The sequence below is a fragment of the Oncorhynchus mykiss genome, chromosome 10, assembly GCF_013265735.2.
Source record: "Oncorhynchus mykiss isolate Arlee chromosome 10, USDA_OmykA_1.1, whole genome shotgun sequence".
NCBI classification, from domain to species: Eukaryota; Metazoa; Chordata; class Actinopteri; order Salmoniformes; family Salmonidae; genus Oncorhynchus; species Oncorhynchus mykiss.
The window spans coordinates 1,667,917-1,685,726 of NC_048574.1; the positions used below are offsets into that span (position 1 = coordinate 1,667,917).

The 17,810-nt window shown below is 43.8% G+C and overlaps 1 protein-coding gene across 4 annotated transcripts in view; it reads right to left on the minus strand.

Annotated features, from left to right (window-relative positions):
- The window catches only part of LOC110534825 (neurobeachin), a 283,558-nt gene that overhangs the window by 70,568 nt on the left and 195,180 nt on the right, over positions 1-17,810 (minus strand). For all 4 annotated transcript variants that reach the window (XM_036989471.1, XM_036989470.1, XM_036989469.1 and 1 more), the window contains 7 exons: positions 15,269-15,399; positions 14,423-14,488; positions 14,176-14,344; positions 13,391-13,746; positions 9,610-9,737; positions 5,166-5,320; positions 4,090-4,216 (listed from right to left, as the gene is read on the minus strand). In XM_036989471.1, the coding sequence (XP_036845366.1) occupies positions 4,090-4,216; positions 5,166-5,320; positions 9,610-9,737; positions 13,391-13,746; positions 14,176-14,344; positions 14,423-14,488; positions 15,269-15,399 (1,132 nt within the window). The remainder of the gene's footprint in view (positions 1-4,089; positions 4,217-5,165; positions 5,321-9,609; positions 9,738-13,390; positions 13,747-14,175; positions 14,345-14,422; positions 14,489-15,268; positions 15,400-17,810) is intronic.

The following is a 17,810-nucleotide window of genomic DNA, read 5'->3' on the forward strand; positions in this document are numbered from 1 at the left end:
CTAACCCTTACTAACCTCTAACCCTTACTAACCCTAACCCTTACTAACCTCTAACCCTTACTAACCTCTAACCCTTACTAACCTCTAACCCTTACTAACCTCTAACCCTTACTAACCTCTAACCCTTACTAACCTCTAACCCTTACTAACCTCTAACCCTTACTAACCTCTACCCCTACTAACCTCTAACCCCTACTAACCTCTAACCCTTACTGACCTCTAACCCTTACTGACCTCTAACCCTTACTAACCTCTAACCCTTACTAACCTCTAACCCTTACTAACCTCTAACCCTTACTAACCTCTAACCCTACTAACCTCTAACCCCTACTAACCTCTAACCCTTACTGACCTCTAACCCTTACTAACCTCTAACCCTTACTAACCTCTAACCCTTACTAACCTCTAACCCTTACTAACCTCTAACCCTTACTGACCTCTAACCCTTACTGACCTCTAACCCTTACTAACCTCTAACCCTTACTAACCTCTAACCCTTACTAACCTCTAACCCTTACTAACCTCTAACCCTTACTAACCTCTAACCCTTACTAACCTCTAACCCTTACTAACCTCTAACCCTTACTGACCTCTAACCCTTACTAACCTCTACCCCTTACTAACCTCTAACCCTTACTAACCTCTAACCCTTACTGACCTCTAACCCTTACTAACCTCTAACCCTTACTGACCTCTAACCCTGTCCCCATAGAATAACCCTTTTTGGTTCAAGGTAGAATGATTTCCACAGAGGGTTCTATCTGGAACCCAAAAGAGTTCTACCTGGAACCAAAAAAGAGTTCTACCTGGAACCAAAAAAAGAGTTCTACCTGGAACCCAAAAGAGTTCTACCTGGAACCAAAACCTTTTGGAACCCTTTTTTCTAAGAGTGTAGATAACGATAAATTGTAACTACAGATAAATTGTAACTACAGCTATATTGTAACTAAAGCTAAATTGCAACTAAAGCTAAATTGCAACTAAAGCTAAATTGTAACTAAAGCTAAATTGTAACTACAGCTATATTGTAACTACAGCTATATTGCAACTAAAGCTAAATTGTAAAGAATGGATAATCTCAGACAGCAGGTCTGACAGATCGGCTTGTGGAGTGGGGGGGGGGGGCAGACAAGCAGACAGCGTTAATCAATATCAACTACTACATTATCACAGCTGGATAAGATAGAACAGACAGTAATTCATTTCTAAATGTATCATATACATATACTAAAGTGGGGCAAAAAAGTATTTAGTCAGCCACCAATTGTGCAAGTTCTCCCACTTAAAAAGATGAGAGAGGCCTGTAATTTTCATCATAGGTACGCTTCAACTATGACAGACAAAATGAGAAATAAAATCCAGAAAATCACATTGTAGGATTTTTAATTAATTTATTTGCAAATTATGGTGGAAAATAAGTATTTGGTCACCTACAAACAAGCAAGATTTCTGGCTCTCACAGACCTGTAACTTCTTCTTTAAGAGGCTCCTCTGTCCTCCACTCGTTACCTGTATTAATGGCACCTGTTTGAACTTGTTATCAGTGTAAAAGACACCTGTCCACAACCTCAAACAGTCACACTCCTAACTCCACTATGGCCAAGACCAAAGAGCTGTCAAAGGACACCAGAAACAAAATTGTAGACCTGCACCAGGCTGGGAAGACTGAATCTGCAATAGGTAAGCAGCTTGGTTTGAAGAATTCAACTTTGGGAGCAATTATTAGGAAATGGAAGACATACAAGACCACTGATAATCTCCCTCGATCTGGGGCTCCAAGATTTCACCCCGTGGGGTCAAAATGATCACAAGAACGGTGAGCAAAAATCCCAGAACCACACGGGGGGACCTAGTGAATGACCTGCAGAGAGCTGGGACCAAAGTAACAAAGCCTACCATCAGTAACACACTACGCCGCCAGGACTCAAATCCTGCAGTGCCAGACGTGTCCCCCTGCTTCAGCCAGTACATGTCCAGACCCGTCTGAAGTTTGCTAGAGAGAATTTGGATGATCCAGAAGAAGATTGGGAGAATGTCATATGGTCAGATCAACCCAAAATATAACTTTTTGGTAAAAACTCAACTCATCGTGTTTGGAGGACAACGAATGCTGAGTTGCATCCAAAGAACACCATACCTACTGTGAAGCATGGGGGTGGAAACATCATGCTTTGGGGCTGTTTTTCTGCAAAGGGACCAGGATGACTGATTCGTGTAAAGGAAAGAATGAATGGGAACATGTATCGTGAGATTTTGAGTGAAAACCTCCTTCCATCGGCAAGGGCATTGAAGATGAAATGTGGCTGGGTTTTTCAGCATGACAATGATCCCAAACACACCGCCCGGGCAACGAAGGAGTGGCTTCGTAAGAAGCATTTCAAGGTCCTGGAGTGGCCTAGCCAGTCTCCAGAACTCAACCCCATAGAAAATCTTTCGAGGGAGTTGAAAGTCCGTGTTGCCCAGCAACAGCCCCAAAACATCACTGCTCTAGAGGAGATCTGCATGGAGGAATGGGCCAAAATACCAGCAACAGTGTGTGAAAACCTTGTGAAGACTTACAGAAAACATTTGAACCTCTGTCATTGCCAACAAAGGGTATATAACAAAGTATTGAGATAAACTTTTGTTATTGACCAAATACTTATTTTCCACCATCATTTGCAAATAAATTCATCAAAAATCCTACAATGTGATTTTCTGGATTTTTTTCTTCTCATTTTGTCTGTCATAGTTGAATTGTACCTATGATGAAAATTACAGGCCTCTCTCATCTTTTTAAGTGGGTGAACTTGCACAATTGGTGGCTGACTAAATACTTTTTTGCCCCACTGTATATATAGTAAAAATACTATAAACCAGACAGTGAATGGGTGTATTTGGTGAAGGTTGCCATAGTTACTATAGCGAAAAGGTGATTCACTAAAGACAAAGAGATACTGAATACAGAGCGGAGTATTCAACACTCATCTTTTAATGTGTGTGTGTGTGTGTGTGACTATTCAAGGCTCATCTTTTAATGTGCAGTGTGTGTGTGTGTGTGTGTGTGTGTGTGTGTGTGAGAGAGTTTGTACCTAACAAACTTAACATGAGTGAGTTCATGCAGACGTCACTGTAACGGAGATGTGAGTGAGGATTGACATGCCGTAGAACAGGGCGGCTCAAGGTACTGCACCATCTAGACACCACACCTGACCCACTGAGATCATTCATCAGTCCTCCAGGACCTACTCCTGCACTAGAGTGGTCCTCTAGGACCAGGGTCGTCTACTCCTGCACTAGAGTGGTCCTCTAGGACCAGGGTCGTCTACTCCTGCACTAGAGTGGTCCTCTAGGACCAGGGTCGTCTACTACTGCACTAGAGTGGTCCTCTAGGACCAGGGTCGTCTATATTGCACTAGAGTGGTCCTCGAGGACCAGGGTCGTCTATATTGCACTAGAGTGGTCCTCTAGGACCAGGGTCGTCTATACTGCACTAGAGTGAAGGGAGATGGGAAAAAGAGGAGAGAGAGAGAGAGAGAGAGACAGAGAGAGAGAGACAGAGAGAGAGAGACAGAGAGAGAGAGACAGAGAGAGAGAGAGAGAGAGAGAGAGACAGAGAGACAGAGAGACAGAGAGAGAGAGAGAGAGAGACAGAGAGAGACAGAGAGAGAGATAGAGACAGAGAGAGAGACAGAGAGAGAGACAGAGAGAGAGAGAGAAAGAAAGAGAGACAGAGAGAGAGACAGAGAGAGAGAGAGACAGAGAGAGAGAGAGACAGAGAGAGAGACAGAGAGAGACAGAGAGAGAGACAGAGAGAGACAGAGAGAGAGAGAGAGAGAGAGAGAGAGAGAGAGAGAGAGACAGAGTGTTGTCTACCTCATTTGCTTTGGCAATGTTAACACATGTTTCCCATGCCAATAAAGCCCTTGAATTGAATTTAATTGAGAGAGACAGAGAGAGAGAGAGATGTGACTAATCTACAGAAGTGGAAAAGGAGAGGGACAAATGGATAGGCAGACAGAGAAAAGAGTGAGCGAAGGAAAGAGAATGTGAGGGACAAAGTGAGAGGCGTGGAGAGTGAAAAACAGAGTGAGTGACAGAGATTCTGACCTCATGTTCTCGACGGTGTCCTCGGGCATGGGAGCCACTGTCTGTACTGCTGGTAGGTTCTTACTGGTCGCTCCGTTAACGAAGGATGAGGAAGAGGAGGAGGAAGAGGAGGCAGACTCTGTGGCACCTGGAGGGAGGAGTGAGAGAGAGTAAGGGGAGAGAATAGACAGAAAAAGAGAGATGGGGGAGAGAGAGTGAAAGAGAGAGAGAGAGAGAGAGAGAGACAGAGAGAGAGACAGAGAGAGAGAGAGAGAGAGAGAGAGAGAGAGAGACACACAGAGAGAGAGAGAGAGACAGAGACAGAGACAGAGACAGAGAGAGGCCTCATGTTAATGTGTTATCTTCCAGGGTGCTGAGAGAGGGAATCAAACAGGAGGCTTTGCTGATGTTGAGGCAACATGTACAGGACTGAGACAGAGTCCCCTAGTGGTCATTTTGAGTCACTACAATCAGGAATCACGGCAGTCCAGCGACTTAACTTAGAGTTGTTTTCATAAAGAACATCCACAACTGAGTGAATTTTCCACAGCTCAGTCTAACGCATAAAACATAATAATACGGCTTATATTTGTCCATTTTTATTTTTTACAGTTTTAAGAAATGTAACAATAACTTAAAATGCATCGAAACTACATTATTCCAAATCCTCCCAGGTGTATTTGTATCCCAGGTGTGTGTCTGTGTGTATCCCAGGTGTGTGTCTGTGTGTATCCCAGGTGTGTGTCTGTGTGTATCCCAGGTGTGTGTCTGTGTGTATCCCAGGTGTGTGTCTGTGTGTATCCCAGGTGTGTGTCTGTGTGTATCCCAGGTGTGTGTCTGTGTGTATCCCAGGTGTGTGTCTGTGTGTATCCCAGGTGTGTGTCTGTGTGTATCCCAGGTGTGTGTGTGTGTGTATCCCAAGTGTGTGTCTGTGTGTATCCCAAGTGTGTGTCTGTGTGTATCCCAGGTGTGTGTGTGTGTGAGTGTATCTTAAATGTGTGTATTCCAGGTGTGTGTGTGTGTGTGTGTGTGTAGTGTGTGTGTGTATCTTAAATGTGTGTATCCAAGGTGTGTGTGTGTGTCTTCGGTATCCTCACCTGTGGTGTTGATCATGCTCTTGGGCGTTGCCGTAGCAGCTGCGAATATGTTAGGTGTACTTCCTGGTGTGACCGCTCCGCTGGCGGTGGACGTGCCCACTGTGTTCACTGACAGGCCGCCGGGAGGGGGCTTCTTGACTGGCACCATCACCGACCTATCACAGACCACAACACGGCTGTCAATCAAACTGGAACCCCAATGAGAACTGAAAAATTATCCAATAGCTCCAGCTTGACCTCTTGACGACCTGCCATATTGTTTAATCCATATTGTTTAATCCATACTGTTTAATCCATACTGTTTAATCCATATTGTTTAATCCATATTGTTTAATCCATATTGTTTAATCCATATTGTTTAATCCACTTTGTTTAATCCATATTGTTTAATCCATATTGTTTAATCCATATTGTTTAATCCACTTTGTTTAATCCATATTGTTTAATCCATATTGTTTAATCCATATTGTTTAATCCTATCCATATTGTTTAATCCATACTGTTTAATCCATATTGTTTAATCCATATTGTTTAATCCACATTGTTTAATCCATATTGTTTAATCCATATTGTTTAATCCACTTTGTTTAATCCATATTGTTTAATCCATATTGTTTAATCCACTTTGTTTAATCCATATTGTGTAATCCATATTGTTTAATCCATATTGTTTAATCCACTTTGTTTAATCCATATTGTTTAATCCACTTTGGTTAATCCATATTGTTTAATCCATATTGTGTAATCCATATTGTTTAATCCATATTGTTTAATCCTATCCATATTGTTTAATCCATATTGTTTAATCCATATTGTTTAATCCATATTGTTTAATCCATACTGTTTAATCCATATTGTTTAATCCACTTTGTTTAATCCATATTGTTTAATCCATACTGTTTAATCCATACTGTTTAATCCATATTGTTTAATCCATATTGTTTAATCCTATCCATATTGTTTAATCCACATTGTTTAATCCATATTGTTTAATCCTATCCATATTGTTTAATCCATACTGTTTAATCCATATTGTTTAATCCTATCCATATTGTTTAATCCTATCCATATAGTTTAATCCACATTGTTTAATCCACATTGTTTAATCCACATTGTTTAATCCACATTGTTTAATCCATATTGTTTAATCCTATCCATATTGTTTAATCCATATTGTTTAATCCATACTGTTTAATCAATATTGTTTAATCCTATCCATATTGTTTAATCCACATTGTTTTATCCATATTGTTTAATCCTATCCACATTGTTTAATCCATGTTGTTTAATCCATATTGTTTAATCCATATTGTTTAATCCATATTGTTTAATCCATACTGTTTAATCCATATTGTTTAATCCTATCCATATTGTTTAATCCATATTGTTTAATCCATATTGTTTAATCCATATTGTTTAATCCATACTGTTTAATCCATACTGTTTAATACATATTGTTTAATCAATATTGTTTAATCCTATCCATATTGTTTAATCCATATTGTTTAATCCATACTGTTTAATCCATATTGTTTAATCCATATTGTTTAATCCATACTGTTTAATCCATATTGTTTAATCCATATTGTTTAATCCTATCCATATTGTTTAATCCACATTGTTTAATCCATATTGTTTAATCCTATCCATATTGTTTAATCCATGTTGTTTAATCCTATCCATATTGTTTAATCCACATTGTTTTATCCATATTGTTTAATCCTATCCACATTGTTTAATCCATGTTGTTTAATCCATATTGTTTAATCCATATTGTTTAATCCATATTGTTTAATCCATATTGTTTAATCCATACTGTTTAATCCATATTGTTTAATCCTATCCATATTGTTTAATCCATACTGTTTAATCCATATTGTTTAATCCATATTGTTTAATCCATACTGTTTAATCCATATTGTTTAATCCATATTGTTTAATCCTATCCATATTGTTTAATCCATATTGTTTAATCCATATTGTTTAATCCATATTGTTTAATCCATATTGTTTAATCCATATTGTTTAATCCATACTGTTTAATCCATATTGTTTAATCCATACTGTTTAATACATACTGTTTAATCCATATTGTTTAATCCATACTGTTTAATCCATATTGTTTAATCCATATTGTTTAATCCATACTGTTTAATCCATATTGTTTAATCCATACTGTTTAATCCATATTGTTTAATCCATATTGTTTAATCCATACTGTTTAATCCATATTGTTTAATCCATATTGTTTAATCCATATTGTTTAATTCATACTGTTTAATCCATATTGTTTAATCCATATTGTTTAATCCATATTGTTTAATCCACATTGTTTAATCCACATTGTTTAATCCATATTGTTTAATCCTATCCATATTGTTCAATCCATATTGTTTAATCCATATTGTTTAATCCATATTGTTTAATCCTATCCATATTGTTTAATCCATATTGTTTAATCCACATTGTTTAATCCACATTGTTTAATCCTATCCATATTGTTTAATCCATATTGTTTAATCCATATTGTTTAATCCATATTGTTTAATCCATATTGTTTAATCCTATCCATATTGTTTAATCCATATTGTTTAATCCATATTGTTTAATCCTATCCATATTGTTTAATCCACATTGTTTAATCCACATTGTTTAATCCACATTGTTTAATCCACATTGTTTAATCCACATTGTTTAATCCACATTGTTTAATCCATACTGTTTAATCCTATCCATATTGTTTAATCCTATCCATATTGTTTAATCCATATTGTTTAATCCATATTGTTTAATCCATATTGTATAATCCATACTGTTTAATCCATACTGTTTAATCCATATTGTTTAATCCATATTGTTTAATCCATATTGTTTAATCCATACTGTTTAATCCATACTGTTTAATCCATATTGTTTAATCCATACTGTTTAATCCATATTGTTTAATCCATACTGTTTAATCCATACTGTTTAATCCATATTGTTTAATCCACATTGTTTAATCCATATTGTTTAATCCTATCCATATTGTTTAATCCATATTGTTTAATCCATATTGTTTAATCCATATTGTTTAATCCATATTGTTTAATCCATATTGTTTAATCCATATTGTTTAATCCTATCCATATTGTTTAATCCATATTGTTTAATCCATATTGTGTAATCCATATTGTTTAATCCACATTGTTTAATCCACATTGTTTAATCCATATTGTTTAATCCAATCCATATTGTTTAATCCATATTGTTTAATCCATATTGTTTAATCCATATTGTTTAATCCTATCCATATGGTTTAATCCATATTGTTTAATCCATACTGTTTAATCCATATTGTTTAATCCATACTGTTTAATCCACATTGTTTAATCCACATTGTTTAATCCATATTGTTTAATCCATATTGTTTAATTCATATTGTTTAATCCTATCCATATGGTTTAATCCATATTGTTTAATCCATACTGTTTAATCCATATTGTTTAATCCATATTGTTTAATCCACATTGTTTAATCCACATTGTTTAATCCATATTGTTTAATCCATATTGTTTAATCCATATTGTTTAATCCACATTGTTTAATCCACATTGTTTAATCCATATTGTTTAATCCATATTGTTTAATCCATATTGTTTAATCCAGAGTCAGATAGATATACCAACAGACAGACAGACAGACAGACAGACAGACATCTCATCTGAGTAGTTTTGATCTGATTTATGCACCTTGTTTCTGATAAATAATTGATATATAATAACTGATGAATAATTTAGCTGGGTACTCATGAATGAAACATGGTGAAAACCCCCAATTCCCCCAAAGCTGAGAAGAGACATGTTGAGGTGTATCCTGAGCAGTAGTCTGGGGTTGTACTATGAACAGAGTAAGACTAAACAGATCTGTGACTAATTCTGTTTCATGTATTCATTTTCTAGGACCTTATAATCATGTGACTGTCTCTAAAAGAGAGATATGTTGACTTTAACAGGTGGTGCATCCTGGGAAAGAGACACCAAACGAGGAGCCAGGAAGAAGTGGAACTACACACACACACGCACACGCACACACACACACACAGGCACACAGGCACACACACGCACACACACACACACAGGCACGCACACACACACACACACGCACACACACGCACACACAGGCACACACAGGCACACACACACACAGGCACACACACACACAGGCACACACACACACACACAGGCACACACAGGCACACACAGGCACACACACAGGCACACACACAGGCACACACGCACACACACACACACACAGGCACACACACACACACACACACAGGCACACACAGGCACACAGGCACACACACACACAGGCACACACACACACACACACACGCACACACGCACACACGCACACACGCACACACGCACACACGCACACACACACACACACACACACAGACCTGTCGAAGGAGTGGAACTGCATTGGGTGTGTCTTGAGGGCGGGATCAGGGTGGTAGGGGGTGGGGCCAACTTCATGTCCCGCATCTCCACCGTCCAGGGGCGCGGCCACAAGGCTCTTCAGAATCTCCTACATGACCGAGAGAATCAATGATCAATCAAATGTACTGATTGACAGCAAGGACAGAAGAAAGAGAGAAAGAGAGAGAGAGACAGAGAGAGACAGAGAGAGAGACAGAGAGAGAGAGAGACAGAGAGAGAGAGAGACAGAGAGAGAGAGAGAGATAGACAGAGAGAGAGAGAGACAGAGAGAGAGAGAGACAGAGAGAGACAGAGAGACAGACTGAGAGAAAAAATAATCCCAAAATATACGCTTGCTTTATCGACTTCCAAAAAGCATTTGATTCTATTTGGCATTTTGGACTGTTCTACAAAGTTATTGAAGAGACAGAGACAGAGAGAGATGCCTAAATAAATTATTGTCCCTTTTGTACTTTAACTAATTGCACATCATTTCAACACTGTATAAATACATAATATTATATTTGTAATGTCTCTATTCTTTTGGAACGTTTTTGGAACTCATTTATATTGTTTATTATCTCGTTCCGTTGACTATCCTTAGAATTGAACTGAGAGAACAATGTGGAGAGTCAGTACCTTGACAACGGAATAGAGTCAGTACCTCGACAACGGAATAGAGTCAGTACCTTGATAACGGAATAGAGTCAGTACCTTGACAACGGAATAGAGTCAGTACCTTGACAACGGAATAGAGTCAGTACCTCGACAACGGAATAGAGTCAGTACCTTGACAACGGAATAGAGTCAGTACCTCGATAACGGAATAGAGTCAGTACCTTGACAACAGAATAGAGTCAGTACCTCGACAACGGAATAGAGTCAGTACCTTGACAACGGAATAGAGTCAGTACCTCGATAACGGAATAGAGTCAGTACCTCGATAACGGAATAGAGTCAGTACCTCGACAACGGAATAGAGTCAGTACCTCGATAAGGGAATAGAGTCAGTACCTCGATAACGGAATAGAGTCAGTACCTCGATAACGGAATAGAGTCAGTACCTTGACAATGGAATAGAGTCAGTACCTTGACAACGGAATAGTCAGTACCTCGATAACGGAATAGAGTCAGTACCTCGACAACGGAATAGAGTCAGTACCTCGACAACGGAATAGAGTCAGTACCTCGATAACGGAATAGAGTCAGTACCTTGATAACGGACTAGAGTCAGTACCTCGATAACGGAATAGAGTCAGTACCTCGATAACGGAATAGAGTCAGTACCTCGATAACGGAATAGAGTCAGTACCTCGATAACGGAATAGAGTCAGTACCTTGACAACAGAATAGAGTCAGTACCTTGACAACGGAATAGAGTCAGTACCTCGATAACGGAATAGAGTCAGTACCTCGATAACGGAATAGAGTCAGTACCTTGACAACGGAATAGAGTCAGTACCTCGATAACGGAATAGAGTCAGTACCTTGATAACGGACTAGAGTCAGTACCCTGACAACGGAATAGAGTCAGTACCTCGATAACGGAATAGAGTCAGTACCTCGATAACGGAATAGAGTCAGTACCTCGATAACAGAATAGAGTCAGTACCTCGATAACGGAATAGAGTCAGTACCTCGTTAACGGAATAGACTCAGTACCTCGATAACGGAATACAGTTAGTACCTCGATAACGGAATAGAGTCAGTACCTCGATAACGGAATAGAGTCAGTACCTCGATAACGGAATAGAGTCAGTACCTTGACAACGGAATAGAATCAGTACCTCGACAACGGAATAGAGTCAGTACCTTGACAACGGAATAGAGTCAGCACCTTGAAAACGGAATAGAGTCAGTACCTCAATAACGGAATAGAGTCAGTACCTTGACAACGGAATAGAGTCAGTACCTCGATAACGGAATAGAGTCAGTACCTCGATAACGGAATAGAGTCAGTACCTCAATAACGGAATAGAGTCAGTACCTTGACAACGGAATAGAGTCAGTACCTCGATAACGGAATAGAGTCAGTACCTTGACAACGGAATAGAGTCAGTACCTCGATAACGGAATAGAGTCAGTACCTTGACAACAGAATAGAGTCAGTACCTCGACAACGGAATAGAGTCAGTACCTTGACAACGGAATAGAGTCAGTACCTCGATAACGGAATAGAGTCAGTACCTCGATAACGGAATAGAGTCAGTACCTCGACAACGGAATAGAGTCAGTACCTCGATAAGGGAATAGAGTCAGTACCTCGATAACGGAATAGAGTCAGTACCTCGATAACGGAATAGAGTCAGTACCTTGACAATGGAATAGAGTCAGTACCTTGACAACGGAATAGTCAGTACCTCGATAACGGAATAGAGTCAGTACCTCGACAACGGAATAGAGTCAGTACCTCGACAACGGAATAGAGTCAGTACCTCGATAACGGAATAGAGTCAGTACCTTGATAACGGACTAGAGTCAGTACCTCGATAACGGAATAGAGTCAGTACCTCGATAACGGAATAGAGTCAGTACCTCGATAACGGAATAGAGTCAGTACCTCGATAACGGAATAGAGTCAGTACCTTGACAACAGAATAGAGTCAGTACCTTGACAACGGAATAGAGTCAGTACCTCGATAACGGAATAGAGTCAGTACCTCGATAACGGAATAGAGTCAGTACCTTGACAACGGAATAGAGTCAGTACCTCGATAACGGAATAGAGTCAGTACCTTGATAACGGACTAGAGTCAGTACCCTGACAACGGAATAGAGTCAGTACCTCGATAACGGAATAGAGTCAGTACCTCGATAACGGAATAGAGTCAGTACCTCGATAACAGAATAGAGTCAGTACCTCGATAACGGAATAGAGTCAGTACCTCGTTAACGGAATAGACTCAGTACCTCGATAACGGAATACAGTTAGTACCTCGATAACGGAATAGAGTCAGTACCTCGATAACGGAATAGAGTCAGTACCTCGATAACGGAATAGAGTCAGTACCTTGACAACGGAATAGAATCAGTACCTCGACAACGGAATAGAGTCAGTACCTTGACAACGGAATAGAGTCAGCACCTTGAAAACGGAATAGAGTCAGTACCTCAATAACGGAATAGAGTCAGTACCTTGACAACGGAATAGAGTCAGTACCTCGATAACGGAATAGAGTCAGTACCTCGATAACGGAATAGAGTCAGTACCTCAATAACGGAATAGAGTCAGTACCTTGACAACGGAATAGAGTCAGTACCTCGACAACGGAATAGAGTCAGTACCTTGACAACGGAATAGAGTCAGCACCTTGAAAACGGAATAGAGTCAGTATCTCGATAACGGAATAGAGTCAGTACCTTGACAACGGAATAGAGTCAGTACCTCGATAACGGAATAGAGTCAGTACCTCGATAACGGAATAGAGTCAGTACCTTGACAATGGAATAGAGTCAGTACCTCGACAACGGAATTGAGTCAGTACCTCGACAACGGAATATAGTCAGTACCTCGATAACGGAATAGAGTCAGTACCTCGATAACGGAATAGAGTCAGTACCTCGATAACGGAATAGAGTCAGTATCTCGATAACGGAATAGAGTCAGTACCTCGATAACGGAATAGAGTCAGTACCTTGACAACGGAATAGAGTCAGTACCTCGACAACGGAATAGAGTCAGTACCTTGACAACGGAATAGAGAGTCAGCACCTTGAAAACGGAATAGAGTCAGTACCTTGATAATGGAATAGAGTCAGTACCTTGACGTTGATGCCCTTGTTAGGCTGGCTGATGCTCGAGATCGACGAGGGCGGGGCTTGACCAGGATTGGAGGCAGAGTTAGGGTTGTGGGGCGAATCAAATAGGCTCTCCCTTGACCTTCTAACCTCTGATGACAGGGTACACAGTAGATCCCTCTCTCTGTCTCTGTCTGTCTCCCTGCCTGCCATGCCCAGCCCCAGGCCCAGCTCTGCTCCGTTCAGACCCCCAGGACCGTGGCCCTCCTCCCCGATTCCTGAGTCGGTGTGGGGCAGAGAGGCAAGCGGAGAGTCATCCATGGGGGTGGGAATCTGCTTCTCCCCCTGACCACCCTCAGGGAAGGAGGACAATGGGTGCTCTGGACATAGAGAGAGAGAGAGACAAGGGGGGAGAGAGAGAGAGAGAGTGAGAGAGAGAGAGAGAGAGAGAGAGAGAAGGGGGGAGAGAGAGAGAGAGAGAGAGAGAGAGAGAGAGAGAGAGAGAGAGAGAGAAGGGGGGAGAGAGAGAGAGAGAAGGGGGAGAGAGAGAGAGAGAAGGGGGGAGAGAGAGAGAGAGAAGGGGGAGAGAGAGAGAGAGAAGGGGGGAGAGAGAGAGAATTGGGGGGGGGGGGGCATAGGTAGTTTTGTTGTTAATATCTAATAGAACACATATATTCTATATTGTTACAATCCTGTAGGCCTGGTTTCATCCTGACCCTCTATTCAGGGACTTATTCACAGCTGGGACACCCAGTGGGTGGGGGACATAATACAGTGTGACACCAGAGGGACAGAAAATAGTGTGACACCTGTGCTGGTGGGGGAGTTGATCTCGTGGCGGATGCTCCTCCCTGATAGGCTGCTGGACCTGCCAATCTCTCTCTGTGGTTCCAGGATGTCCCGGTACTTTGACACCATGAGGACAGATATGAAGTAGACCACCGCCAGGGCCAGGAACTGAGCCTGCTTACTGTCATCCTGAGAGAGAAAACATTTACACATTACATACCTATTAACAACAGACACATGTTTAACCACATACACACACACACTCACCACGTCTCTGAAGACCACGGCTCTTAGGCGGTTGATGTCAACATCCTGTAGGAGTCTGTCTGGATCCTGGAGAAGCAGAGGAGTTATAACCTCTTATAACCTCACATACACACACCTGTGGGGGTGTGGGTGGGGGGGTTGAGGGGTTGAGGGGTGGGTGGGTGTGGGGGAGTGTGGGTGTGTGGGAGTGTGGGTGTGGGTGGGTGGGGGGGTGTGGGTGGGGGTGTGTGGGTGTGTGTGGGTGGGAGTGTGGGTGTGTGGGCGAGTGTGGGGGTGTGGGTGTGGGGTGTGGGTGGGTGGTTAGAGTGGGGGGGTGTGTGGGTGGTTAGTGTGTGGGTGGGTGGGTGTGGGAGTGTGGGTGTGTGTGGGAGTATAGGGGTGGGAGTGTGGGTGTGTGGGGGAGTGTGGGGGTTTGGGTGTGGGGGAGTGTGGGGGTGGGAGTGTGGGTGGGTGTGGGTGTGGGTGGGTGGGTGTGGGTGGGTGTGTGGGTGTGGGGGAGTGTGGGTGTGTGGGAGTGTGGGGTGTGGGTGTGGGAGTGCGGGTGTGTGTGGGAGTGTGGGGGTGGTTAGTGTGGGGGGTGTGTGGGTGGGTGGGTGTGGGTGGGTGGGTGTGGGTGGGGGTGTGTGGGTGGGGGTGTGTGTGTGGGTGGGTGTGTGGGAGTGTGGGTGTGTGGGGGAGTGTGGGTGGGGGTGTGTGGGTGAGTGGGTGGGTGTGGGTGGGTGGGTGGGTGTGGGTGGGAGGAGGTGTGGGTGTGTGGGAGTGTGGGGGTGTGGGTGTGGGAGTGTGGGTGTGTGTGGGAGTGGGATTGTGGGTGTGTGGGGGAGTGTGGGTGTGTGGGTGTATTACCTTGCTGGCTGCGGCTGCACTCTGTAGACTGTCCTGTGACTTGCTGCTGGGCAGGTTGGACTTGGAGAAACAGCCTCTATCTCTCTGTCTCTGTCTACACTCTAGACAGTTCCTCACTGCTACACAACATACTGGGGGAGGGAGGGATGGTTGGATGGATGAGGGAGGGAGGGAGGGATGGATGAGGGAGGGAGGGATGGAGGGATGAGGGATGGAGGGAGGGATGGATGGATGAGGGAGATAGGGATGGAGGGATGAGGGATAGAGGGAGGGATGAGGGATGGAGGGAAAGAGATGGGGATAAAGAGGAAAAGAAAGGTTATAGAAAGGTTAAAGGTTATAGAAAGGGTAAAGGTTATAGAAAGGTTAAATGTGAGTCACAGAATATATATATTTTGCTAAATGGACGTTGTACTAACAACCCACACTATCTATATCGCATTCTCTCTCTGTCTCTCTTTCTGTCTCTCTCTTTCTCTGGCCTTATCTCTGTCTCTCTTTCTCTGCCTCCCTCTCTCTCTCTGCCTCTCTCTATCTCTCTCTGCCTCTCTCTCTCTCTCTGCCTCCCTCTCTCTCTCTGCCTCCCTCTCTCTCTGCCTCCCTCTCTCTCTCTGCCTCCCTCTCTCTCTCTGCCTCCCTCTCTCTCTCTGCCTCCCTCTCTCTCTCTGCCTCCCTCTCTCTCTCTGCCTCTCTCTCTCTCTCTCTCTGCCTCTCTCTCTCTGCCTCTCTCTCTCTCTCTGCCACTCTCTCTCTCTCTGCCACTCTCTCTCTCTCTGCCTCTCTCTCTCTCTCTCTGCCTCAATCTCTCTCTCTGCCTCAATCTCTCTCTCTGCCTCAATATCTCTCTCTGCCTCAATATCTCTCTCTGCCTCAATATCTCTCTCTGCCTCAATATCTCTCTCTGCCTCCCTCTCTCTCTCTGCCTCCCTCTCTCTCTCTGCCTCCCTCTCTCTCTCTGCCTCCCTCTCTCTCTCTGCCTCCCTTTCTCTCTCTGCCTCTCTCTCTCTGCCTCTCTCTCTCTCGCTCTGCCTCTCTCTCTCTCTCCCTCTCTCTCTCTGCCTCCCTCTCTCTCTGCCTCCCTCTCTCTCTCTGCCTCCCTCTCTCTCTCTGCCTCCCTCTCTCTCTGCCTCTCTCTCTCTCTCTCTCTGCCTCTCTCTCTCTCTGCCTCTCTCTCTCTCTGCCTCTCTCTCTCTGCCTCTCTCTCTCTGCCTCTCTCTCTCTCTCTGCCACTCTCTCTCTCTCTGCCTCCCTCTCTCTCTCCGCCTCCCTCTCTCTCTGCCTCCCTCTCTCTCTCTGCCTCCCTCTCTCTCTCTGCCTCCCTCTCTCTCTCTGCCTCCCTCTCTCTCTCTGCCTCCCTCTCTCTCTCTGCCTCCCTCTCTCTCTCTGCCTCCCTCCCTCTCTCTGCCTCCCTCTCTCTCTCTGCCTCCCTCTCTCTCTCTGCCTCCCTCTCTCTCTCTGCCTCCCTCTCTCTCTCTGCCTCCCTCTCTCTCTCTGCCTCCCTCTCTCTCTCTGCCTCCCTCTCTCTGCCTCCCTCTCTCTCTCTGCCTCCCTCTCTCTCTCTGCCTCCCTCTCTCTCTCTGCCTCCCTCTCTCTCTCTGCCTCCCTCTCTCTCTCTGCCTCCCTCTCTCTCTCTGCCTCCCTCTCTCTCTCTGCCTCCCTCTCTCTCTCTGCCTCCCTCTCTCTCTGCCTCTCTCTCTCTCTCTCTCTGCCTCTCTCTCTCTGCCTCTCTCTCTCTGCCTCTCTCTCTCTCTCTGCCACTCTCTCTCTCTCTGCCTCTCTCTCTCTCTCTGCCTCTCTCTCTCTCTCTGCCTCTCTCTCTCTCTCTGCCTCAATCTCTCTCTCTGCCTCAATCTCTCTCTCTGCCTCAATATCTCTCTCTGCCTCAATATCTCTCTCTGCCTCAATATCTCTCTCTGCCTCCCTCTCTCTCTCTGCCTCCCTCTCTCTCTCTGCCTCCCTCTCTCTCTCTGCCTCCCTCTCTCTCTCTGCCTCCCTCTCTCTCTCTGCCTCCCTCTCTCTCTCTGCCTCTCTCTCTCTGCCTCTCTCTCTCTCGCTCTGCCTCTCTCTCTCTCTCCCTCTCTCTCTCTGCCTCCCTCTCTCTCTCTGCCTCCCTCTCTCTCTCTGCCTCCCTCTCTCTCTCTGCCTCCCTCTCTCTCTGCCTCTCTCTCTCTCTCTCTCTGCCTCTCTCTCTCTCTGCCTCTCTCTCTCTCTGCCTCTCTCTCTCTGCCTCTCTCTCTCTGCCTCTCTCTCTCTCTCTGCCTCCCTCTCTCTCTCCGCCTCCCTCTCTCTCTGCCTCCCTCTCTCTCTCTGCCTCCCTCTCTCTCTCTGCCTCCCTCTCTCTCTCTGCCTCCCTCTCTCTCTCTGCCTCCCTCTCTCTCTCTGCCTCCCTCTCTCTCTCTGCCTCCCTCCCTCTCTCTGCCTCCCTCTCTCTCTCTGCCTCCCTCTCTCTCTCTGCCTCCCTCTCTCTCTCTGCCTCCCTCTCTCTCTCTGCCTCCCTCTCTCTCTCTGCCTCCCTCTCTCTCTCTGCCTCCCTCTCTCTCTC